The sequence below is a fragment of the Tetrao urogallus genome (genome assembly GCF_951394365.1).
Source record: "Tetrao urogallus genome assembly, chromosome: 2".
NCBI lineage: Eukaryota > Metazoa > Chordata > Aves > Galliformes > Phasianidae > Tetrao > Tetrao urogallus.
Window position 1 is genome coordinate 2,600,219 of NC_136814.1, and position 26,327 is coordinate 2,626,545.

The 26,327-nt window shown below is 37.5% G+C and overlaps 1 protein-coding gene across 1 annotated transcript in view; it reads left to right on the forward strand.

The window, feature by feature from the left end:
• Positions 1-26,327, forward strand: part of CCDC88A (coiled-coil domain containing 88A) — a gene marked incomplete at both ends in the record, with an annotated part of 64,434 nt that overhangs the window by 29,376 nt on the left and 8,731 nt on the right. The window contains 17 exons of the mRNA XM_079550680.1: positions 2,919-3,000; positions 3,948-4,106; positions 5,951-6,097; positions 7,131-7,275; positions 7,903-8,090; positions 9,721-9,858; positions 11,911-12,981; positions 13,482-13,609; positions 16,231-16,369; positions 17,002-17,178; positions 17,710-17,871; positions 20,282-20,559; positions 20,755-20,898; positions 21,440-21,626; positions 21,972-22,117; positions 22,716-22,808; positions 23,000-23,214. Of these exons, the coding sequence (XP_079406806.1) occupies positions 2,919-3,000; positions 3,948-4,106; positions 5,951-6,097; positions 7,131-7,275; positions 7,903-8,090; positions 9,721-9,858; positions 11,911-12,981; positions 13,482-13,609; positions 16,231-16,369; positions 17,002-17,178; positions 17,710-17,871; positions 20,282-20,559; positions 20,755-20,898; positions 21,440-21,626; positions 21,972-22,117; positions 22,716-22,808; positions 23,000-23,214 (3,599 nt within the window). The remainder of the gene's footprint in view (positions 1-2,918; positions 3,001-3,947; positions 4,107-5,950; positions 6,098-7,130; positions 7,276-7,902; positions 8,091-9,720; positions 9,859-11,910; positions 12,982-13,481; positions 13,610-16,230; positions 16,370-17,001; positions 17,179-17,709; positions 17,872-20,281; positions 20,560-20,754; positions 20,899-21,439; positions 21,627-21,971; positions 22,118-22,715; positions 22,809-22,999; positions 23,215-26,327) is intronic.

Sequence of the window (26,327 nt, forward strand, 5' to 3'; positions counted from 1 at the left end):
CATGTTTTTGAGAGAGTAATCTGACGTGCTTAAAATTGCCTCAGCTGCAGTTGCATGGGGAGGACATTTAGGATCTGGAAGTAAGAGCTGTGTCCTTGATTACTGGAGGATTAGTGGCAAAACATGGCATTTAAAAGGAGATAGGGAATCACTGCAGTGTTATCTGTAGCATAATTAACTCATTCTTTTTAGAAATACAGGAAGAAATGGTCATCTGTGATTCGTTGGAGATGGGAAGAAAACATTCATTAGAATTTCTTTCTGTGTGTTTGTCTGCACAGCATTTGTTTGCTCATGCTTCTTAAAACTGTTCCTTATAACTTGTCTGCAATGCCAGACTGTAGAGGAAATAAAGCAAACCAAATTCCAGTAAGTCTCTTGACCTGTTGGGTCAGTTCACTGGCAGGAGGTGGTTATTTATGGCTATGAAAGATGTAATTTGTGATGTGAGTAAAAATACAGATTGGGTCAATAAAGATTCTTAGTTTCCAAGTCGTTACCTTCATCTAGGTGGGGAGTGCTGCCTTCTCCCCCTGGTGGTGATCCTGGAGCTGCAGGGTATTTCCCCCTTCCTTCACCTGGTCCAAGTGATGTAAAAAAAAAAATAAAATAAAAATCAATCCAACTGCAGCAAAGATCTGCGTTTTTTTTTTTTTTTTTTTTTTTTCATGAAAGACAACTGTTTTAGTACTTATCAAGAGATAACTACTGTCCTTAGAGTCTAGGAACAAATCTGAGTTGTAGTCAGGTTACATAAGGAGAAAAATAGCAGGCCAGGGGGAGTATGTGATTCCGTACAGCACTGTGTTGTTGTGGAATGAAATATGTGCAGTTTGAACGTAAAATTGCAGATGTTAAATTTGTAGAGATTTAATACGTGTAGTAAGTAATTTGCATCTCATGGAAACGGCGTAATTAGAGATTTGTAATCTTGCACATCGAGTGGAGAGAGGAGACAGGTAAAATTAAATAGAGTTGAAAGTAACATAAGTCAAAATTACAGCTCACTGGTCTGCTTTTATCAGAGTTTGTTGATCAGATTATCTCTAGCTGGCTGGCTTAAGTATCTAGTTGATTTACGCAGAGAAAGCCCTTCCCCCACCACATCTCAGCTTTCGTGAAGAATAGAGGACAAAAAGATGTGCCTTTTTTTTTTTTCCCCCTTCTCTGATGCCTGTATTATTATGTGCCTGGTGAAACGAGCCCGCCCAGGATATTCTATAAACAGCTGCACCAAGAAAATTAGTGAAAAAATTGCTGTTATTAGTTTGATTGACAGTTAATAGATAGCCTAAACAGTGAACACTGGTATGTTCTGTATAATTTAGTACAATCCTCTCTAGCCTGTAGCTGAAGCATGCAATTAGGACAGCAGCAATGGCTCAGAATATTTCACATTTTGCACTCCAATTCCTCAATAAATTTCCTTTACAAGTAGCAGGACATTTAAAAGACTAGACTTGGATAAATTGACTTCTATCTATAGCATTTGTTATTAAATGCTGCTGATAAGCTTAAAACTGGGTTCATTCCAGGACTGAAAATAGTAAGCTTTGAATTTATTTATAACCTGGTTTTGGCAGTGAACCTGGTTTAATATACACGGTAGCAAACAGAATTTCATGCAAGAGATCTGCTAAGCTTATTTTTCTCTGCAGTACCAACATTACTCTGCATATACCAACATTTGAATCCAAAGAGTGATTTGAGGCATGTGATCTAGAATCTCCAGACTTGAAAGCTGTACACCTGATTTTCCATATTTCCATGTAGCACAATAATACCAGGAATATGAATGTTGATAGTAAAGTGACAGTAACCTAACAATGTGGAATACATTTGTACTTCCGTCTGGGTTCTGGACACTTATGTAGATGGGAAAGCTTTGATGTCTGATGTTGCGGTGATATAAGATGAACCCCTGTGAAAGACCTTCTTGAAAGTGTGGTTGCAAAAAGGTCATGCACTGTGAGATTTACTTGTTTTTGTAAGCAAGCATTGTAGTTCTTATAGAAACAGAAGTGAGGATTAATTTCCAGTATTATTTTCAGACTGTATTGTACATTTCAGTCTGTTCTCGTTTCCCACTTTATACTTCTGTTTCATATTTGAATTCCAAAATGCTCAATGATACAGGAACGCATTTGAACATGCGATATCCTTTAACTATGGGCAGTTTGGGAAATGGCACTTTTTTGGTTATTTTTTCAGTAGTGAACACTTGGTCTTGAGACAGAAATGAATATTGAGCATTACGTACTCTGTATCTCTGAGAAAATGAGATTTCTCTTTCAATTACTCATTGCTCAAAGAACTCATTTCTTGAGCACTGAAAATTAAGTGTTAGCTGGAAGTGAAGAATGAGTCCTATAAGAAGAGGAGTGTTCTAAATCAAATTGTTTTTGTTATGAGCCTCTGAATAAACTAAAGCAAGAACTGCATTGTCTCCATAGAACTAAAAGTCATTATGCAGGAGGCTGCTTTCCATAATACCAGATTGTTTAAGTAGTAACTTTTTTAGTGAGTAATGGCATATGAGGCATATGAAAACCTCAATTCTTATTTGTACAAAAATGTGTACTATCTTTTTCCCTTTTTTGTTTTTTAACAAAAATGCCAACAAGCATTACAATGAAAATTATCCCCTAATCTTTCTGCCCTGCATGAGTAAGAGATCTCAGTGAACAAGGTTTTAACAACTATGAAAAGCCTGCCCAAATAAAAAAGGTTAAATGCAGTCTAAGAGCTGGAGAATACCAGAAGCATAGTGGCATACTGAAGTTCTACACTCTGATGTGTTCATGAGATACTGGAATCAATAACAGAAATATCAGTAAATCTTAGCATCTGCTTCTCAGGGTGATAACTCTGAAGTTCTGCAGTCATCTTTAACTGTGTTTTGTGTTTTCTCTTTGAAGTGAGGAAAAGAATGAGCAGTTTCTTGACTATAAACAAGAATTTGAAGAGGTGGAAAGTGAGTTAAGGAAGCTTCAGCAAGAGGTATGGGCTTTGTCAAGTTTAAGCTCCGCTCTGAACATGAATAGTTTGCTTCTTTGTTGGGTCTGCTGTGCTGGTAAAGCACTCTGCATTAGTTTACCATTTCTTCTCTGATGATTTTTTTTCACTTCAACGTTCAAGATATTTGCAACTAATATGTCCTGTGCTGAGGACTAAAGAGTAGCTGTGCTGAATTTCTGATATTGTTTTCTCCTCAAAAACAGCACATTCAAATTTTGACTGTTTTTCTTTAAACCTTGAATCTAGGTTGATAATGAAGGAAAGCATAAAAATCATTTGTTCTTAAAATCTGAGTTTATGTAATTATTGAGGACCACTTGATAATATTACTGGTCAAGGGAATGTTCTGAAACTTAGAAAAGCTTGGAAAAGGCCAGCACAGTTCTCTTGGAAATCTGTTATGTTTGCTGCTCGTGTAGCTATGATAAATGTGTGAAGTAACAAAGCTTGTTTGTTTCTCTGTTTTTGGTACATATTCTGAAACAGACATAAACTGTGGAGAGTTTATGTAAAAAGTGCACACTGGACATCTGTTTTTTGCTATTGCCTCTATTGTGAATTGCCTTATTAAACACCAGCTATAACTTCGTCAGCAATTTGATAAACAGTCTGCAGTTGTTTATTTTGGCAAATAAATATTGATTCAGGTCTCTAATTCAATGCTAGACATTAATTGCTCACAACCAGAGATTAGAATTTGTCCATCTAGGAACATGAGATTTGAACAGTCAGAAGCGGTCATCTTCCTTTCAGAGCAAAGAGCATTTGTGAAAGCATTCTGTGGCTGGATTCCTGAATTGTGTACAGATTAGAAATAACAAATGGCCTCACTGGGATACATCAACTTGGTAGCATATTTGATGAATCAACACGTAGGGAAAAAAATATTCGTGTCCTTTAATACTGTGTGTAATTTCTGCATTTTCTAGAATAAGAATTTACTCTCAGATGCCCGTGCTGCCAGAGCTTATAGAGATGAATTGGATATTCTTCGTGAGAAGGCAATTCGAGTTGACAAGCTCGAAAGTGAAGTCGGCCGGTACAAAGAGAGGCTGCGCGATATGGAATTCTACAAAGCTAGAATGGAGGTATGATAACTTGGGAAAATACTGATCAGCCATCATTTTTTGTTTGCTATTGTTCTTTAGAAGTTGTTTTGATCACTTAAACATTGAGATGTGGAGCAATGTTGTATCTTTTTGCTCTGGGATACATAGTACTCAGTCTTATATGGTAAAGCATAGCTCTTATGCGAGAGTCCCTGTGTTTAATTCCACATTTTCATCGTGGCCTTAAGTTGTGCCAGGGGAGATTCAGGTTGGGCGTTAGGAACCTTTTCTTTCTCTGAAGGAGCAGTGAGGCATTGCAATGGGCTGCCCAGGGAGGTGGGGGAGTCACTGTCCTGGAGGTGCTCAAGAAATGTTCACGTGTTGTGGTGAGAGGCATGGTTTAGTGGGGAAACATTGGTGGTGGGTGAATGGTTAGACTGGAGGTCTTTATCTTGGAGGTCTTTTCCAACTGTGGTTGATTCTATGATTTCAAGTCAGTAGTATTCACCATAGCTTCAAGCTCTCAAGACCAATAGGAAGGACTGTTTAGGATATACGTATTAGCTATTGAGAAACTCAAATGAGGAGCTGATTAACAGTATATTAAAAGTGTAGTAATTTAGTAATTTTTTTCTCCCATGTAAATCTCCAAAGAGAGGGTACTTTTCTAAGTAAAGTGTTGAAGAAATACTGGTGGCACAGTAAATGCTAAATGAGTATAAGATGACAAGATTCCATGGATAAAATGCACTGAAAAAGATTCACTGACACTGTGCTGGAGGCACCTACTTTTCTAGCAAGAATTAGTTTAGAAATCAAATCATTGTAGCAAATTTCTAAGGCAAATAGAAAGTTGGCAGAATTTTTGAGTGAAATCATCACATATGGGAGTCAAAGCTAATTAAAGTTTTAAGAAGATTTCAAGGTGGGCATTAAAAAACATAACTCTTAGGAAAGCAGAAAGAACTAAAATGGAAGTGAAGATCTGTTTATTTTGAAAAAGTGAAATTAGGATACTAGTTCAAAACCTTTCTTTAAAGTAAAAATGACCAAAAAGCCAACAAGATACAAGGCTAAACTACACAGTTGCACAGTGTCATTCCATGTTATTTCTTCATTGAATGTAGACTCTTAAAATCACAGAGCTGGATGGGAATCTCAGGATCACATTCAGCCCCACTGTAAACGTGCCGAGTATTTCTTACATTTCCATACCACTCCAAACAAAGCTTTGGTGTTCATCCATCCTTTAAGACCGGACTGGTAAAGTGTCCACAGCCTTTCATGGCAGTCTTTTGCTTCTTTAAAGTCTGTGACATATCACACGTTCTGTCATAGTTCTTTGTGCTCCACAGCCCGAAAGCGTTCTGCCTTATAAGGTAATTTTTTCCATTCTCTGGGTTCTGTACTCATTTATATCTTTGTTAGAATTAGATTCCTAAAACTAAACCTCGTCCTCATCTAGGAGGAATTTCATTTTCACGTGCATTTTAAGCTAATAAAAAATTAAAATTTGTTTACATGTTCTATGGCCTGCCATCTGTCTGATTTATTTTCTCTCAGGCATAATTGGTTATGGACAGTTGTTAATTAGTTTGGTTTGCTCCGTAATAAGTTAACATTTCAGTAGGTAGGAGTTGAAAGGTATTTATTATATTCAGTGATCTCTTTTTCAGATATAGTTGGTCACTGCACACTTAAGTTTGAAAATTTTTGTGTGTCGCTCAGTTACGTGTAACTGCTGTAAATCTGTTTCTGAGGTTTGTTACAGCTCTCAAATGAATGTTCAACATTAAAACATTTCTAAAGCTAGATGTGATGAGTATCAAAGTTGTATTAGTAGCACAGTAATTTTATCCTGTTTGTTTCTCTTGCCTTTGTAGGAGTTAATGGAAGACAACCAAGTGATGCTAGAAACAAAGAGAATGTTTGAGGATCAAATCAAGACATTGCAGTTCCGTTCTGATAAATTACACGTGGTAGAAAAAGAGAATCTCCAATTAAAAGCTAAACTACATGAAATGGAGTTGGTAAGTGTAAATGGATGACGAAAAAACCTACTAAAAATCTTAGAGTTCTATTTGTACTTTTAATAAAAGACCTTCCTGTCAGAACGGTGTGGGAGAAAAGGAAGGTATGTCTTGATTTACTGATCTTTTTCTGATGGGCTTTGCTACAGTAGTCTTGATTCTGCTTGGGGAAATAAAAATTGCAAAGAGCAATACTCTTCCAAAATGTTTAATCAGCTTAAGTTATGCTGATGAGACTCATTAGTAAGAGGATAGGATATATGTTTTTTGGATGATACAGTATTTTTTTGTCTCTTAAGTACTTAGATCAGTACGTGGTTCGTGTTTCCACTTCTAGAATAATAAAGTGACATATTTTCCAGAAGGTTTTTCTCAAAATAATTTTTGTTTTTAACCATTTCTTCCCTCAAAAGTAAATACTGTAAAGTATAAAATCATAATTTGCCCGTTTTGCAGGTTTATTTGGTTTGCTTTCAGTTTTCGTTGAGGAGCAGGAGTTTACCTTCTAATCTGAAAATTTTCAGAAATTGATAGTGAGATATAGCTGCACTTTATTTTCCTACAAGAGTAGAATGTGCTGAGAGGGGGACTTGCAAAGGCTGTTGAGACTCTTTCACTGTGGACCCATTCCTGTTACAGCTTTTTGCATGGAAGTGATCTTATAGTAGAGAAGCAAATACTGATCCTCTTGTTTGTTGTGAGCACACAAGCTGTGCTTATCGCATATGCTTCCTTTCCTGATATTCTGAGAGAAGTGAACTTTGAAAAACAATAAATTGAGTCGTGGCCATAGGATATGTTGAGAAAAGAAAATGTATTTGTCATTTGACAAGAGGTATTATACTTGTCTTTGCTGTTTGCCACACTTCTGTTCTGTGTCCTCCGTAATTTTGTCTGTTCCTCCCTGTCTCACTGTGCGTTAGCAAATCAGAAAAGGGACCCTGCATTTCTCTGTTGCGTACTTGATAGTCAGTAATTTTGTGCATGTTGAGACGTAACTGTTTCTAAAGTTACACATGAAATAATTTTTAAGGAGCATGATATGGACAGAAGGAAGATTGAGGAACTTATGGAGGAAAACATGGCTCTAGAAATGGCTCAGAAACGAAGTATGGATGAATCACTACATCTTGGCTGGGAACTTGAGCAGATAAGCAGGTTTACTGATCATTCTGAAGGTAAGTTTAATAATATTTGCAAACTGGAAAGGAGTTGATAAATGAAGGCTTGGAAGGGAGAGTACTATTAAGAAATTAAAGCTCCTAATCCTGATTAGTTATTGCTGGTGTTTTTTTTTTCTCCTTTTTCAAACTCAGGCCTCTATATCTGTGCAGAGGCAACCGTGTGTTAAAACGGTAAAAAGGGTAAAACCCATAAATACCTTGGAGTTAAATGGTTTTGGCATTCAAACGTCTGTATTCTGCCTTGGTACTCCGAAAGTTAGGAGAGATTTGCTAAGGTTTCTCAGTAATTACAGTAATTCTTGAAGCAAGAATATTGATTCTTCTGGTATAAGAACGCTTGGTCATGTTCCTGGATCACATACCAAGGATTTGAGGAGATTTTGGGGAAATCTCTATCATGATGATGCACTATAGAATATGTAGGACATTTATTGTTTGCATCTGTAGTGTTCTCCTTGAATAAGGAAAATGAGTCACTAATGCTCTATTCAAGTAGGAGGCACTGCAGAATAATCATAGGCTTCTAAATCTAAAAATGCCAAGTCTGTCCTTGAATGACTCCAGGTAATGACAAATTACCTTTTTTTCACCATTTTTTTTAATTGTGTTTTTCTGTCACAGTGTCACATAAGTCACTTGGTCTTGAGGTAACTGAACTGACATCAAGCAGATTACTGAAATTGGAAAAGGAAAACCAAACCTTACTGAAAACAGTGGAAGAACTACGGAGCACAATGGATGATTCTGTAGGAGGCAATAGTTCAAGGATTCTGAAAATGGAACAAGAAAACCAAAGACTGAACAAAAAGGTAGTCACCAGTGTGTTTTGAGTTGTGTATGAGTTGCCTAATTTTACTTGCTATTTTTTAAGGCATAGCATAATAAGCATTGCCCTGATTTTGGCAAAAGTAAATATTGGTAGTGTCTGAATAGTGGTATGGTGCTTGTAAGTTTAGGGTAAGGAAGACAATTTTACAGGAGAGATGGAAAGATATTTTTTTCCTAATTAATAATTTCCAAATGGGATCATTTTATTCAGAAGACTCTTCTCACAGTAGGGAGGAAAATCAGTGTGTTAATATTGGGACGTAATGAAAATGTTTTATGATTCTTGATAAAAGTTATTTTAATTGTAATTATTACACAGGGGGAAGTATGTGTATATAGAGAGAGAAACCTCTCTTCACATGTGCAGAAAACTTGATAATGTATTCTTGATCATTACTGAGAAAATAAGAGATGATGAGTCAAGGAACTGCTCAAGTGAAATGAGAGAAGTTACTCAGATTTATCTGTGCTGATCTACAAAGTTTTACTCTACAAATGATACACATCAAATGACTTAGTGATTATTGTAGGGAATAAAAACTGAAAAAAATAGGGACTAAGTACAGTGGAACAAAATGTCTAAAAGTTTCTGTAATAGCTATGTCAGACATTAGAGAGATTCGTGTTGGAGAGAGAAGAGGTAAGATACAGTTGGGGGAAAAGAATGAGAAAGGAATCCCTTGTTGTCTGCTAGAGTTCTTACCACTTCTGATGTCTGCCAGCACGTCCTTCTTCTCTCACTTGACTCTAAGAGCACTGCTGTGAATTGTAGTGACCTCAGAAAAATGAGTGAAGCTGAACAGAATATTTGTTACAGATATTTTATACGTAGTCTATCTAGACATGCTTTCAGGTAGACTGAGTGATTGTATCAACCCCACTCTTGGTGCCCAGTTTGCACAGACCTGCTGAGACAGCTGGGCAGGCTATGGGTAAATTTGGTTCCAGGTGGTACCTGACTGTTCCTGCTGAGGTGACTGAGCCAGTTACTTCTCTGTTGCAAAGTGCCAACATCCTCATAAAACATGCATTGCTCTGCTAAGTTAGGGATCAGGACTGTCTTAATTTCAGAGGGAAAATGAACAGAAGGCTGGTCAAATGTTAGTGTTCTCATCCAAAGTAGAAGTATAATTCAATTCTGATTTAATTGATGTCACACTTTTTGCATATTTCCAATCACTGAATTGCTTTGTAGAACAGAATTTGTTATTCCCTGGTCTCCTGTGATATTGTTTTATTCCTTACTATTTTTAACAGCAAGTAGGGGTGTGATTCAGGTAATTGGTTTCTGAAAGTATTTCTACTGAAGTCTGAGATGAACAGGCGATGAAGGGGCAGTAGAAACTCCACTTTCAGAAAAATAAAAGTGGGTGTTTGGGGAAATATCCAAAGCCTAATAATATTACCAGCACTTTTTATGAAAAAGTAGCTTACAGGTCGTTTTCTCTGCTAACATAAAAGAATGTCTGTCAGAAGTCATTGAGGAATAAATTGAAGTGAATTGTTTTGCATACAAAACAGAAAGTTACTCTAACTCTCCTTATTCATCTATATGAGAGTAAAGGCGAGGCTTAACTTTTTAAGTTTTTTTTTTTTTTTTTTTTTTCCTAGATTGAGGGACTGGAAAAGGAAATTATCCAAGAGAAACAGTGTCTTCAGATCAATCAAAACTTGACTAAGGATTTGATGAAAGAAAAAGTACAACTTGAAAAGAAATTTGAGACACTTCGAGGAAACTTAGAACAACAAGTGAGTAACAGAATTAAAGGTCTTAATGCATTGTATTGTTCTTTTTTTATTTCGCTATAGGCATAAAGGAGTTGTAGATGTAGCAATACCTGCAGCAAGTTAACTTGTCTAAGACCTGCAGTCAGTGAGAGTCACGACTTATTTTGAGCTGAGTCTTTACTGTTAATTTTGGGACTTTTTAGTGTTGAGTTTTCGTGGGCTGTGTATTTGCTGTGGTTGATTAGAGGGTGTAGCTCAGCCAGAATAGGAAATGGGTAACTTTGGAGTTAAGCCAAACACCTCTCAGTGGAGAAAAACAAGATTCAGGTGGCTGGTCAGTGTTTGGAGTAGTGTTGGAGTACTACTGAGAACTGTACAGCCACTTCTTGCAGGGTCCTGTATCTGAGCTGCTCTGCTGCTGAGGCTGTCACTTACCTTTGTAGTTATCTGGATACAATGCATCCTGCCCCGCATTCCAAACATCCCTTGCACCAGTACTACCAGCTAGTCACAGCTCAAAAATGATGGCAGAATTTCTTGTTTTGCTTGCTAGAAATTGGAGTCTGTGTCTTAGTAAAAGACGTGGGCTGTATTTGGAAGGGTACTGATGTTATCTTATGGGTGCAGGAACTGTCAGAACTTCTGCAGGTTTTTGGTGAGCAGTTCAAAAGGCTGGTAGGAGGCAGCTAGTAGGAGACAAGCTATGGAGACTTCTGGAAATCGTTGTTAGTAATCAAGTCCTTCAAAATTAGACCTGTGGTTATCTTTTATTAGTTCTTAATGAGATTTTATGGTTTAACTGAAAATTACAGAGTACAGTATTTTGGAGTACAGGATACTCTAAAAGTTCTGTAAGCTTGTACAGCCCTTGTTTAATCAAAACATCAAATTCCAGACATGGAAGCTAAATCCCAACCACTGTGCTTGGCATGATCCTGTACTTTCATTTAAGATAAGTGGGGATAATTGTAAAGCAAAGGTGTCATCTTATCTTGTTTTGTTACAATAACTGATCAATGCATTGTATTTGGAGCATGCAGAACCTTTCTGGAATAGGCCCTAAGTCCCTTCGTAACCATCAGGAGTACACGCGTTGTTTTCTGTGATGAAGTGGGACTGATAATTCTGTGAGACTATTTCTGCTTTGAAGTAATGTAGATCCTGTAATTAATAGTTGTATTTAGACTTGTGTACAAAAGAACACATCACTGGCTCTGTTTTTTATTGTGGCTGGCACTTCTTTGCATTTCTCTTAGATGGTTTATTGTTCAAACATCCCTTATGGAATGTGATCTGTGTTTTTCTTAATGCTGATCTAAATAGCTTTCTGGGTCTTGTAGTCTGTTAGTAAGTTAAATTGATACAGAGTAAGTGGGGAGGAAGAAGAAAAATCAAGATATAAAAGCTATCCTTGTTCTTGAAGTAGATTTGAGAGTACGTTCCTTAAGAAAATGATTTAATCTTACCAGTGACTTTCTTTGTAGGCCATTTTGGAGCAATGTGTCCTAACGTTTCTTTTTAACTGAAAAATTAATGCAGCTTTGATATTTCTTCCCAAAATGGGATTTGACTGTAAAGAGGACACCCTCATATCCCAAAGATCAGTTCTGCTTTTTCCAAGGGGAAGAAAGACACTCGCATATCTGTCCCACTTCTTTCCATCTCAAGTTTGGTTTAGAATTCAACTGCGATTTTATACTTTGTTTATGTTTTTCTACAAAAAGCTGTCTGGAAATCACAGATTTTAGGGAAAATACAAACTAGATTTGTTAAACAAATGAGAAGGAAATGAAGTGAAGAAATAAAACACAGCTTTTGTGGCTTTTTGTGTGCTTTATTTTTGTACTGTCTGAAATCCAAGAGGAAAATATTTGAGGAGCTTTTTTGTCAAACTCTCACCCATGTACATTTGCACCGTCTGTAAGGCTGCAAAGAAATAATCAGTAGAATAAGAATCATTTAAAATCCTACTGTAAAAAGGCCATAGGATGCAGTCCTAGCATCTTAGTGTGTGTATGGGAATAATCATTTGTTGACATGTTGCTTACTAAAGTTTGTTTTTCCTTAAATTAGATTAAACTCCTAGAACAAGAAAACGAATGTTCAAATCAAACCATAGCTTCCTTAAGACAGCGCTCACAAATCAGTGCTGAAGCACAAATGAAAGAAATTGAAAATGAAAACAAAATTCTTCACGAGTCCATTAAGGAAAACAGCGGTAAATTAAATAAACTTGAATTTGAAATAAAACAAGTCCAGAAAGAAATGAAACACTACAAAGAGAAAGCAGAGAGAGCAGAAGAACTTGAGAATGAGATGCATCGTCTGGAGAAGGAAAATGAAGCTCTGCAGAAAAGAATTGCTAACTTAAATATCACTTGTGAGAAGATAGAGGCCTTAGAAAAAGAGAACTCGGACCTGGACATGGAAAACAGAAAGCTGAAAAAAGCTTTGGATAGTGTGAAAAACCTCTCGTTTCAACTGGAGTCCTTAGAAAAGGAAAACTCACAACTTGATGAAGAAAACTTAGAGTTGAGAAGAAGGATTGAATCTTCAAAGTGTGCAAGCATTAAAATGGCACAGTTAGAATTAGAAAACAAGGAGCTGGAGAACGAAAAGGAGCAGCTTAAAAAAAGCCTTGAACTCATGAAAGCATCGTTTAAGAAAAATGAACGCTTGGAAGTCAGCTACCAAGGTCTAGACACAGAAAACCAAAGACTACAGAAAGCCCTTGAGAACAGCAATAAGAAAATTCAGCAATTAGAAAGTGAATTGCAAGATTTAGAGTCCGAAAATCAAACTCTGCAGAAGAACTTAGAGGAGTTGGTTATTTCTAGTAAGCGCCTGGAGCAACTGGAAAAAGAGAATAAGCTGTTAGAACAGGAGACTTCTCAACTGGAAAAAGATAAGAAACAGCTAGAAAAAGAAAACAAAAGACTTCGACAACAAGCAGAAATTAAAGACAGTACTTTAGAAGAAAACAATGCCAAAATTAACCATCTGGAAAAGGAAAATAAGTCTCTGTTTAAGCAAATAGCTGTCTACAAGGAGTCATGTGTCCGCCTGAAAGAGCTAGAAATGGAAAATAAAGAGCTTGTGAAGAGAGCTAGCATTGATAAGAAAACCCTTGTCACTTTACGAGAGGTAAATAGGAAGTAGTCACCATTCTTGTAGTCTGTTGATAGCATAGAGAACTAATATTTCTGTTTTGGGGGAAAAAAAAGAATGCTTCAATCTGTAAACTGCTAGCATTATTTTAGGGGTTGCAGTAGGGACAGAGGTGCATAATAATAATAAATGCAGTCATATTTACACTGAAATCTTTAAGGGTGCTTATTGACGGTTATAGAGCCTTTGTTAAATGGATGTCGTTCAGATTCTTCATCTTAGTGTTTGTTTGGGCTGCAGCATTACCCCTTGATTCTGATGTTCAAGACCAAGTTAGAAAGGAAGGGAGTGAAGGAACTAAAATGAAATCCTACTTCTGGTTGCAGTGGAATGTCTGATACAGTGAAAAGCTAACAACTGGGAGAAAGGGAGTTAATGGCACAGACAGATTTTAGACTTTGGTAATAGAAGATTTGTCCCATAGGGAAAGCTAAGATATTTTATCTGTATGATAACACTAACTTTTTCTGTGTAAGGACTTGGTGAATGAAAAACTGAAGACCCAACAAATGAATAACGATCTGGAAAAACTTTCCCATGAACTTGAAAAAATAGGCTTGAACAAGGAGCGTCTCTTGTGTGATGAGCAGAGTAGTGATGACAGGTAAGAAGGGTATTGGCTTGCCCAGTCAAAAAACAGTACAGAAGTGAGGGTCTGTCTTATTCATAAAGATAAAATGGTTTTATAGATTGCATTTTGTACGTGTTCAGATTTTAATGCACGGTAACACACACAAAATGGAGCTTGCTGTTCTGTGGTATGAATCAGGTAGTTGATGTATTTGGCTTCCTTTGGCAATGAGTTAACTAATTTTGCCACTAAGAAATTTTTTGAAGTATGTCAGAAGATGTGGTTAATGTGTAATTAAAACAGCCAATGTTCTAATTGGTAGTGGAAACAGTGACAGTAAAATGTAGTATGCTCATCTGAAGATTTTCCCCTTCTGGTTGGTAGAAATGTTATTAACACTTTTGTCATGTTAGCTTACATTCTGTCTTTGCCTACTGCTATTTTCTTGTAAAATCTATCAAAAAAGTAATTGCTTGTTTCCTTTCCTATCTGGACTAAGATATTTCTAATGCTTTCCATGCCTGCCAGCATAAAGCAGCTGCTAGCTGATATCTGCTTCAGTTTCCTCTATTGTACGTTGTGTTCTGTCTTGTCCTGCAGGGATTTAGGGAAAACTTGTGACAGAAGAAAAGCAGACAAGTGTGGGCTTCTGGCCAGTCTTTCCAGTCTTTCCTTCATGATGCTGTTTTTTTTCTTAAAAAGCAACAACAACAAAACCAACAGAAGCAGGGGAGAGGAATAGCTGGTGTTGTCGTGATCATCTGTTATTATCAGTGGTTCTCATGAACACATAGGTTGGTTTAGGGCCTTTTATACTGAAAGAAAACCAAATGACATATCTTCTTCTTCGGATTCCTTTTCTTGATGCCAGAGCTGATTTAGTGGGGTGGTGCCATAGAGCCATTGCCATCTCTTGTTTTCTGCTGGTGTCCTTTGTCATATTCTCTCAGCTCGCAAAATAAGAAGTTCTGTCAAGAGCAGTCCTTAGAACTTTGTCTATTTAAGCAGATCCTAAACCCTTTCACGTAGTACAGCTTCCAAAAACACCTGTACAGAATCATATTCTTTCCCATTTCAGATACTTCTCGTTCAAGAATGAATGAGAAGAATCTCAAAACTTTTTAAAAACTGCTTGGAGGATCGTGAATGAGAAATATTTGTTTGAAATGTGGAAAGTTTGTTTGGTTGGAAATTGTGTGCTTTACAACTGTCCTGCCTTTTATTTTGCAAAGTGAAAACACACTTTTTTTTACCCTTATTTAGAGAAGAATCTCTTTTTTTCTATCTGGGGCTCAGCTGATCCCATCTGATAAATTAGCTTTGAATTCCTTGCCATTTTGTCCAACCTTTCAAACAGCAGCTGTCTTTAGGCAAACATTTGTAGATTCAGACCTTGAACCTGAAATACCCAAATGGTAGTGAGGTCAGAAATTTGTACCGTTTCTTGTTGTTCAGTATTCAAAAGGATGCTGGAGATTGAGTCTGTTATTACACAAAAAGAAGAAGGAAAAGGAGTAACTGTATAACTTTGTAATAACAGAACTTACTGGTAGCTGAATATATGCTTCAGCTCACAAAGGCAAAGTGCTATCTGTTCTACTTTTCACAGACTGCCTGAAAACTATTCCTTGTATCTCAGAATCTAGAATTCTCATCCTACTACATGATGTTTTTGGACAGCTTTCTACTTATTAACTCTCTTACCATTGGTCTTCTGCTCCAGTTCCTGACTGGATCTAATGCTGTTGTCAATTCAGGAGTCTCTTGCAATCTCTTCTCTTCACTCTGACAGATTTTTTCAGCAATTGAGATTAGGAAGGAAAGAATTTATGGCTGCTTCTATTTTATCCTACAGCTGGTAAAAGTGGGATGTCTTCCAAATTCTGAATACAAGTACAGTGACAGAGCAGTTGAAAAGTGGAGTGTGGCCTTCTAAAATCCTCTATTCTGAAAGATCTAATAATGCATTAGAATATCCTGCACTGACAGTCTCAGGAAATACTGTTCTAAAGCAATATATCCTAAATCTGGTCCCTCCTCTCCAAAACGTGGTTGTTTTTTTAGGTGCCCTACAATATTTTAAATACAGCAAAAAAAAAGGAATCTTCATGTGTCAGGAGTGGTAACAGTCTTAAAATAGCAGCAGCTGGGCTGAGGGAGCAATTCACACACTCATGCATCAAATGAGCATGCACCTGCAAAGAACTGTTCTCCATCCCTAATGCCTCCTCTATTTGAGCAGGCAGGAAATGGAAATTGATGAAAATCTTGCTCTCCAAATACTTCACATTTGATTTTAGTTGCAGTCCCTGCTGCATTTGCTGGAGTGGAGCCAGAAAGAAGGGTGATGTCAGCACGCGCTTTAATTCTCCCTGTAAAGTCAGCACCCTACTGTTGTGGCTGAGTATTTCTTTTGTATATCTAATATGTTTTGAGAGAAAGAAGGATTTAAAGATGGTTTTGATTGTTACCTTCCATTTCTGTTAGAGAGCTGATGTTATCACCAAGGCGTCTTCATGCTTTTGACTAGAGTTAGCACGTGGATGTTTTTGAATGTAGCTCCCGGGCGTACAGCTTCAGAGCAGGGTGAAATTTAGATAACCTGAAATAATTGTTGAAAGAAAAGCATTTCTTTGTGGTATGCCTTTGAATAGGTACAAACTTTTGGAGTCAAAATTGGAATCCACTCTTAAGAAATCTCTTGAAATAAAAGAAGAGAAAATTGCTGCTTTGGAGGCTCGTTTGGAAGAGTCAACAAATTTAAACCAGCAACTCCGTCAGGAACTTAAAACAGTAAGGATGTGTTTTTTTGCATAAGGTTAAATGAATCGTATTCCAGCTACTGTTATTTCTGCTTTTTGTTTGGTATTTTTGTTTAAGGCAGCAAAAAAGATGAGTAACCTTGGGGTAGCATAAAGCAGGGCAAAGGTGTAATTGCTTTTTAAAACTGGTGTAATAGAGGTCCAGAATTGAAATCTCATGAAAAGAAGTTGGTGATCATTGAATGTGTCAGGTAGATAAACGTTCTGAAGTCTGTTTGACTTGGGATGCCCAAAACAGTCAATTCTTAGCAAGTTACATTTCCTGATCTGCTTTGAGCCTCGATGGCTAGTTAAAAAAAGAAATAGTCTCCTTGATTGTTGGATTTTGTTATAGAAGTCAAGAGACACAATTGGAAGGACTGGAATAAAATGAAGTCTCCTTTTGGCTCACAGTCATACTGTCTAAGTGTTTATTATGGTTGAGCTATCAGTATCCATATGTCATTTTTACAGTATCTCATCAGAGATAAAGAAAGCAAATTTACAGATGGAATAGTATAGAGCATTTTTTGTACTGTGGAAAGTGGTACAGTCATATGGTGTTGTATGGTGTAGAAAATGAAAACTACTAAACTGAATGCAAATTGTCCTGAATAATTTCAGGTGAAAAAGAACTATGAAGCTCTCAAACAAAGACAAGAAGAGGAAAGAATGGTTCAGAATCCTCCTCCAAGAAAGGGAGAAGAAAATCAGTCTGTCAATAAGTGGGAGAAAGAAAACCAGGAAACGACTAGAGAATTACTGAAAGTTAAAGATAGATTAATTGAAGTGGAAAGGAATGTAAGATGTGCTTTTTCTGTTATTCTCATTTGAAATAGCTGTCATAAGCTGTTCCAGTAATGTGAATAAGGGTATTCTTAAAGAAGTGTGCAATTTATCACCTAATTTACAGCTGGATCTTGTGATGCTGTAAAGCACTTGACAGGCATTTAAAAGGAAAAAAATGGAAACCTGAATTTTTCCCTTTTGAATCTACAGATATCTCACAAATGACTCACATGGTGTTTGTATACACATCAGTGAGAGTTCTTTACCATTTCTCCATAGGTAAAATACTAGTTAGCCATTATTTCAGTCATAAACTGTAGTGATATCATTGTATGTTACTCCTGTAATATAAGGTGATACACAGTTTTGTTACACTCTGTAAATATCTGTGAATGTTGTCAATCTTTCTTGCTGCTGAAGCTGAAGTACAAAGGATCATAGGAGTGTAAATCATGCTGCTTTATTTGCTTTGGAGGAAGTGTTGTTTCTAAAGTTCCATAAAAGCCTGTGAACTCAAATTTTCTTTTTTGTTGTTGTTCAAAGAATGCTACACTTCAAGCAGAGAAGCAAGCACTGAAAACACAATTAAAGCAGCTTGAGACACAGAATAACAATCTGCAGGCTCAGATTCTCGCACTTCAGAGACAGACTGTTTCTCTGCAGGAGCAGAATACAACTCTACAGACTCAAAATGCCAAACTTCAGGTAATGCTTTCTTATTTTCTTTTTAAAAACAAATGTAATTGAGAGGTTTTTTCAAAGCTAACTACAGTGATGTAAGTCACATTTTGTTTCTGGTGCGCGTATGGAAGAGAAGGGAATGTGGAAATAATATGCAATAAGCACAATCAAATGAGATTTAGTGATTGATGATCAAGAACAAAATTTCTGGAAGTTGCTTCTATTCCCTTGTGTTTGTCCTATTTAAACTTGTGGCTTTATAACTGGGAGTAGAGTCGATTCTCTTCTTCTATCTATTATTATTATTTCTTTTTTAATTCTAAATTAGGTCAGGGAAGCAGTTGGTACATCCACAGAGACTAAGAAGTTATTCTGTTTTTATAGCTGGAGTTTAAAATAAGTAAATAAAAAATCATACCTAAAAGAAAAAGCAAGGTGTTAGTTATTAAATACATGCTTGGGTTTTTTCCTCTGGTAAATAAAATACACTTCTTTACGGATTGGATTTTGGAGCTCTATAAATCAAAACTACTTGATGGGAAAATTAAATACAAACTCAGAAGTGCAGCACAAATAGATGTGAAAAAATGACAAAAGGTGGGCAGAAGTCAGTGAGTGAAGGAATCCTTATGTGAGTGAATAAAATAACGAGGAAAAATTAATGCACTTTGTGAATGCCTTGAGTCATCATTCTGCCTTCTGCTGTTGTAGCACAGATGCACTTTCCATCTACCACACAGAAATCTAATGAGTGCACAGTGCTCCCCTTTGTGGCAGGCCAGCCTGTGTACAAAACTGAGTATTTGTGCACATGGTGTGTCTCATCTAGATTTTAAACTATCAGTGGGCATGGGAATATCTTGCATTTCAGACAAGTAGGGGTGTACATCTGGGATTCAGGACTGTTGCTGTTTTGTAATAACATTTGTCAAAATAACAAGAATATCTTACACAGTTCCTTTTTGCTGCATGAAGGAACATCACCACAAGCCTTTCCTATCTGACAAGTAAGGATAATAACTGTAGATAAGTTCAAGTACTGTGATAATGAGTTGGAAGAAGTATTTTTCACTTTCAGTGTAGTTGTTGCTGTGAGCTTCACTAAGCAATGTGATGTTAATAGCTGGAAATGACAGGAGAATGTCACACCCAGCTTGAGAAAGGGAGTTCCTCCTCTTCCTTGAGAATTCAGCTGTTTTTCTCGTATCTGTTGGAGAGCAAGTAAATCTAAATCAAAATGAAAGCTGAAGCATGCTCAAGAAAATTAAAGTAACTATTAACCAGAAATAGAAACTAGCCTGATCTATGTTGACTACATTGAAACTGTTCTTAAGCAACTGTAAATCTAGTATTCCTCCTGTTAACCCTAAAGAACATATCAGAAAAATGACGCAGTAAAGAATAACTGGGAATTCTGAACCGAATCAAACTTTGAATTCAGTCTGTGAAGTTTTGCAGCATATACGTGCTGCCAGATGTTACTTCATTTCCAGTCAAGGTTCAGCTTTGTCATCTGCAGCAAAGAATGCTTCTGTTCCAACAGAAAGGGATTTGCTCCTCAGTAATAGCATGTACTGCAGCAACAGACTTTCTTGGTTTTGTTTTTAACTTTAACAGATACCTTGAGGGTATTAGAAGTTGCAGTCAGTTAGTGAATGTGTTTATTTGCTTTTGTTTTTGATGAAGAAAGAGGAGGAAACGAGCATATTACAGCTCAGGTGACAAGAATGTTAGGTATCCTCAATTCTTTAATACATCTAAGGATTAGATTAGGTTAATTTTTTATAGGCAAAGTAAAGATTTTTGTCTTATGTTGAATACTTTAATGTATAATGGACATCAATACTGTTCTGACAGAGTTTTTAAAACATGATCTTCCACAGGAGTGCTTTCTGTCAGCTGCTTCAACATGCACATAAGGTGATCAGCTGCTGCCATTTACTGTGATGGGAAAAGAACAGTAACTGGCAGCTTCTCAGTCAAACAGAATCTGGCTAGGTCCTTTCAAGTTTGATAGCTTCCCTTTCTCTCTGCTAAATGGATGGTAATGTTTTAAGACTGATTGTGAAGTCTACATGGATACAGCAAGGTTTTGTGGAAACAATAGAGATTCTGTACTAGAAAGAGTTTTATTTTAAGAAGAGTTGCACCAAAATAAAAGGAACTTGGATATTAGTAGTGTCACAGATTGGATTTACATGACTAGAGGATCACTGATGATCCAAAATATTCTTAAGGGTGTACAGATTTGAGTTACTAGGATAGAAGAAGAAAAGTGTTCTTGTTAAAGGTTGTCAGGTAATGGAGTAACCAGACAGATGCAGTTAAACACTCAAAGTTAAACACTCAAAAACCCTTTAATAGGAGGATTCAGACAACATGATTCAGTCTGTGAAATTAATTTGCTTCTCTCCTCACATATTCATGACTGCAGGTTGAAAATTCTACCCTTAATTCTCAAAGTACATCTCTAATGAATCAGAATGCACAACTGTTGATTCAACAGTCTGCTTTAGAAAATGAGAAGGAAGGTGTGCTCAAAGAGCTGGAAGATCTGAAGTCACTGTACGATTCACTTCTCAAAGACCACGAAAAACTGGAGCACCTACATGAACGCCAAGCTTCTGAGTATGAGTCACTGATTGCTAAACATGGAAGTCTTAAATCTGCACACAAAAATCTGGAGGTGGAGCATAAGGACTTGGAAGATAGGTAAATACTGACGTGCATGTTAAAAATAGAAGACTTTTTTCTAAGCAAATAGTGCTGTGTACTTAGTATGAATAAAATTTTCTTTACTCAAAGGTATAAGATCTTCAGAATTTGAAAAATCACCATTTCAAGAAAATTTCCATTTTTTCTTCTTATTCTGTAGAAAAGAAAGTTGAATATGATTTTTCTTTGCAGGTACAATCAGTTGCTTACACAGAAAGCACAGCTGGAAGAATTGGAGAAAGTGCTCAAAACAGAACAGGAGAAAATTCTGCAGCAAAATGAAGAACATGAGACTGTGGCAGCAGAGTATAAGAAACTTCGTGATGAAAATGCAAGGTAAAGCAGAAGTCTGGTGTGTGTGCTGGTGGAGCCCTGAGTGCTGACCAGCATGGTCTAAACAAGTATTGCATCCACTCATGTTTCTTAACACCTGATGCCATGGACCAGAACATAAATGATCCATGCCTTATAGAAGCTGCTCTGTAATAGGAAGGCTGAACAGGGGAAAAAAAAAGATATGCACAAAGAATATTATTTATCCTGACTAAACTGAATTTCACTTTGCAGCACAAGAATGCCAGACAAAGTGCTGTGCAGTGTGGATGTGGACTGTAGAGAGAGCAACCCACCGTGAGTTCCTCAAGGGGCGGGATGACAGGTTGCTGCTGATAGGGGTAGAAATGATGTGGGCAGTGAAGGTCTGCACAACACATCTGTGGGAAATCAGATTTAGAGAGAACTACTAAGGGAACTTTATACCTATTCTGAGAGAGTAGCATCAAGCCATGGAAGCTCAGTGTTTCGAGGCAGCTTGAGTTGCAAATACATTGCCTGATATCAAACTTGCATGTACGGTTCTGTTATCTTTTAATTCCAGGCTTGCTCATACGCACGATCAACTCTTGAAAGAGAATGAAGTTCTGCAAACTGATCATAAGAATTTGAAGACTTTACTGAACAGTTCCAAGCTGGGACAAACACAATTAGAAGCTGACTTCTCTAAACTCCGAGAGGAGTACCAACTGCTGGATATTAAATGTACAAAAATAACTAACCAATGTGAGGTATGTAAAAATTACTATATTTTAAGACCAATATCGCTGTAACATTACATATAAATTCATAAAATAAAATGAGGTGCCTGAGAACTGAACGCTTGTTTGTAGATAATGAAATGGGTCTGAAGGCAAATGAATTTGCCTGCTGTACAGGCAGTCAAAAAAATGGGCTCCTGCTAGGTAAACTGTATTAATTGAAACTTAAAGCTCTTATCAGTTGTATCATGATCTAGTTTTGTTTGATTTGACTGTTGAAATAAATAATTGTAGACCTCTGTTTCTTGATAATCTCATCTGTGTATAAAATAGGTTCGTATATGTATGCACATAAATTTCCATTTATTTTAACAGCTGCTTAGCCAGCTTAAAGGAAATATGGAGGAGGAAAACAAACATCTACTAGATCAAATTCAGACATTAATGCTACAGAATAGAACATTACTTGAGCAGAATATGGAAAGCAAGGATCTCTTCCATGTAGAGCAAAGGCAGTACATGTGAGTTTTGAAAACAGTGAAATTACTGTGATAAGAGCAGTTACATTTTTTTAAATACCCATTTTGTTGTGTACAGAAATGAACATATCATAAGTAGCATGTTTTTCTCTTGTAAAAAACAAAAACTTAAGTCAAATATGGACAGTAGCTGATTAAAACTAAGAACACTTGTTTTTAACTGTAAAAGATGAGTGCGACTGCTTTCGTTATTAGTGATAAAAATGTCTAATTAAAATGTCCTTCATTCCTCATTCAAAGATCCCAGACTTGTTTGCAAACTGCAGCCTGTTCAGTGAATTTGATAGAAGAGAAAATAAACTTGTGTAAATGATCCTGGTATGACCTACATACACCTTTCGGGGGCAGAGGTTGTGTGTATTACAAAAGGCTGATGTCCTTATCGTAGTGAAGGCTGCTTGTTTTCTTCATTTCACTGTCTTGATATTTTTTTAATAAGAAACAAGTGTCAGATAAGAATTTCCCACAAAACTGTCAGCTCTCAGATAACTGATGTCCAGAGGAACATGCTACTTGTGTGTTATGTATTCATTAAATGCTCATTTTCCAAGCATACGCTATCATTAATTTCTGTTCACAGTGACAAGCTAAATGAATTAAGGCGACAGAAGGAGAAACTGGAGGAGAAGATAATGGATCAATATAAATTTTATGAGCCATCTCCACCCAGAAGGTAGTGATCCATATGGTATAAAATAGATATCTACGACAGCACATCCATTCTGTTCCAACTGAAAGACGAGAGATTTCTTTAAGCTTCAGAGGAACAGAATCACATCTGTATTCTTTCATACATAGGACAAGTATGAAGACCTAAGTAATACATTACAAATGCAAATAAATGTATTGTGTTCCTGGTAACAGAAGGGGCAACTGGATTACACTGAAGATGAGGAAACTGATGAAATCCAAGAAGGATGTTAATCGAGAACGTCAGAAGTCTGCAACCCCTACACCTACCCGTTCAGAATCCAGTGAAGGATTTCTTCAGCTGCCCCACCAGGACAGTCAGGATAGCTCCTCAGTGGGCTCAAACTCCATTGAAGATGGACAAGTCCTGGGAACCAAGAAGAGTACTAGTGAGTACTACTACTACTATGAAACCTCTCTTTAATGCATTTAAAAATAAAGATGTTGTCAGTTTAAACCTCTGTATTATAGAGGATTTTTTTTTTTTTTTTTACAGATAATTCGTAGAGTCTTTAGGAAGTGAGTCTGAATTTTTTCATTAGTTAAATTATTTTTTTTTACAGATTTCACGCAGATCTTTTTAGTGGGCAGGTAGTAGTTTTTAGCATTTCTGTAGCTCTAAATGAAAGATGTTGAGATGAAAGATTAAGTGAATGTTGTTATTGGGTCAGGAAAGCAGAATTTCAGGTATAATGTTAGATAACATCACAGGATCATGTTTTGTTTCTTGCTTTTGTCCTCGCATGAATCCTTCCCCTCATCTTTGTGAGTGCTTTGCAAGCTGTGGCTGTGCTAACCTGCAGTTGCTAAATAGATCTTTTGTTTGGAGATGTTCCTCCAGCATCTCACAGAATCAGTGGTGAAGACTTCTGGCATTTGAATATGCAATGGGAAGCATTATATAGGGATATAACTGTTTTTTAACAAGCAAACAGCAGCAACAAAACGAAACCACTTGTTACTCATCTGAAGGTTTAAAATTAAAAGACTAAAGAGGGAAGCTGAGGAGCATCACAAAAGTGTGGGAGGATCAAATATTTCAGATTTCCTTACACTGAAAGAGCTTGACACCCACTGTTTTAGGATGACCACCATATAAACGACCAGGTTCTGCGTCTGATATATCAGTATCTTTTGTCATCCACTAATGGCATCAATTACAAACTGTCCAATTTCTTCAGAGATAACATTACAGACAGGTTTTCAAGTTGCAGTGATTGTATTTAATAATTAGACCTCGAAAGCATTTTTGGCTGTACATTTAAAAACATTAGAATACATGGTTAGTAACAATCATTTTTTAATTTTTAAAAACGTTCTTTGTCTTGGGTTTCAAAATACATCAGATGGATATTCCACTTTCATGCCAGCTATGAATTTCCTGTGTTCAAAATAATTGAAACTGCCATGGAGATTTTTTTCTGAGCTTACTACATAAACTTAGCTGAAGTTGAAAGCTCTACAGGCACTATTTCATGGTAGTTTTCAATTGGCTACATCATTTTTTAAAAATAGTAAAATATTGAATTTGAGGGTAGGCTTCATTGCTTTGGTTGCTAAATTGACAATTTGGGGAGTTCAGATTTCTCAATGTAAGAGTTTCTAAAGCTTCAAAACGGGTATCTGAAATTTGAAAAAGCGTATTTTGGAATGCAAGCTCAAAGTCTTACAGAGTTCAGGACTGAGTGAAGCTACAGTGGATGTGTTTACACGTGTGGTTGAATCAAGTGTGCATGCTTTGGTTCAGAGTGGGTGCACAGTAATTCTGTGTTCTGGAAGGGCTCTTCTGTGTGCATTTTCGTGTTCACACTTGGGACCTTGTGGTGTTAGCATGCTGCTGCTACACTCCTCATGAAGCCGAGGTTGAAACTAGGGTGGCTGATCCTTAAAAGAGATTTGAAATTGTTCAGATCTCATTAGTTTTCTATCCATGGATCTTATTCACGTTCCTTCTAATTGCAGTGTATTTATCCACAAACTGGAAGGACTGATCTAATTCTGAATCCTGTCTTTCCTCCGTTACACATGGCATCCATCGTTTTTGATAGAATTTGGATAAATTGTTTGCCAGCTCAGTGCTGACAATCTTACTGAGATGCACAAAACTAAGATCAGAATATGCCAGTGAGAAGCACCGGTAGTGGTGCACGTTTTGCAGCCTACCAAAATAACTTTTGCATCTCCCTCCTATTCTCAAAGAAGTGACTCTGCAGTATTGGCCTCCATTAAAAGAAAATACAGGAGAAAAAATCTCTGTCTTCTGTCTATACGTGGTGTTGTAGCTTTTCACGCCAATGGAAGGCCATTTGTGGAACAGAACTTGTCCTGTCCCCAGCCCCACTGATCTCCCCTATGTTTGTAAAAGGAGGTGATCCCGGAGGAAAATGAAAAACCCTCCCAAGTGTCCTTCAGAAGGTGAGAGAAGGTGATTTCCCCAAATTGCCATCATTGGCACAAATCAGGGATGCTCTCACAGGATTTTGTATACAGTGTCCTCCAGTGATCCTTGAGACCTGTGAGCTTCCATATCCTGCCGGAGAAACGGAGACAATAATTCCAAAATGAATTATTCTGCTACTGCCACTGATTGAAAATGAAAGCAACAGCTGGGATGATTTTCGTCTGCACTCAGAGAGCCTGAATCCCTTGTTTGATTTCACAGGCCTTCACTTCTCACATCTGTACTCAGTGGTTGAGTCTGGAGAGTAGCACAGATCTGATATGTGGTTGTGTGGAGCCTCTTCTCTGGGGGGAACAGCATCCACGGAATCGGGGCTATTACTAAGCTGCCATCTTTAAACAGTAGTCCCAGTAGCGGATGTATTACTATCGTGGAGGTACCAGGAATAAATCATGCTCCATTTTGAAGATCACAGAATCATGGAATTGTAGGGGTTGGAAGGGACCTCCGGAGATCATCGAGTCCAACCCCCTGCCAAAGCAGGTTCCCTACAGCAGGTCGCACAGGTAGGCATCCAGGCAGGTCTTGAACATCTCCAGAGAAGGAGACTCCACCACCTCCCTGGGCAGCCTGTTCCAGTGCTCCGTCACCTCACTGTACAGAAGTTCCTTCGTGCATTGGTGCAGAACTTCCTATGCTGCAGTTTCCGGCCGTTTCCCCTTGTCCTGTCTCCACTCACCACTGAAAAGAGTCCGGCCTCGCCATTCTGCCCCCCACACCTTAGATGCTTATAGACCTGGATCAGGTCCCCTCTCAGTCTTTTCTGCCCAGCTCTCAGCCTGTCCAGGTCTCGATGAATGGCAGCACGGCCTTCAGGCGTGTCAGCCAATCCTCCCAACTTCGTATCATCAGCAAACTTGCTGAGGGTGGCCACCATCCCCTCATCAAGGTCACTGATGAAGATGTTGAACAAGACCGGACCCAGCACCGACCCCTGAGGAACACCGCTGCTTACAGGCCTCCAGCCAGACTCTGCACCGCCAGCGACGACCCTCTGCGCTCTACCAGTCAGCCAGCTCTCAACCCACCTCACTGTCCACT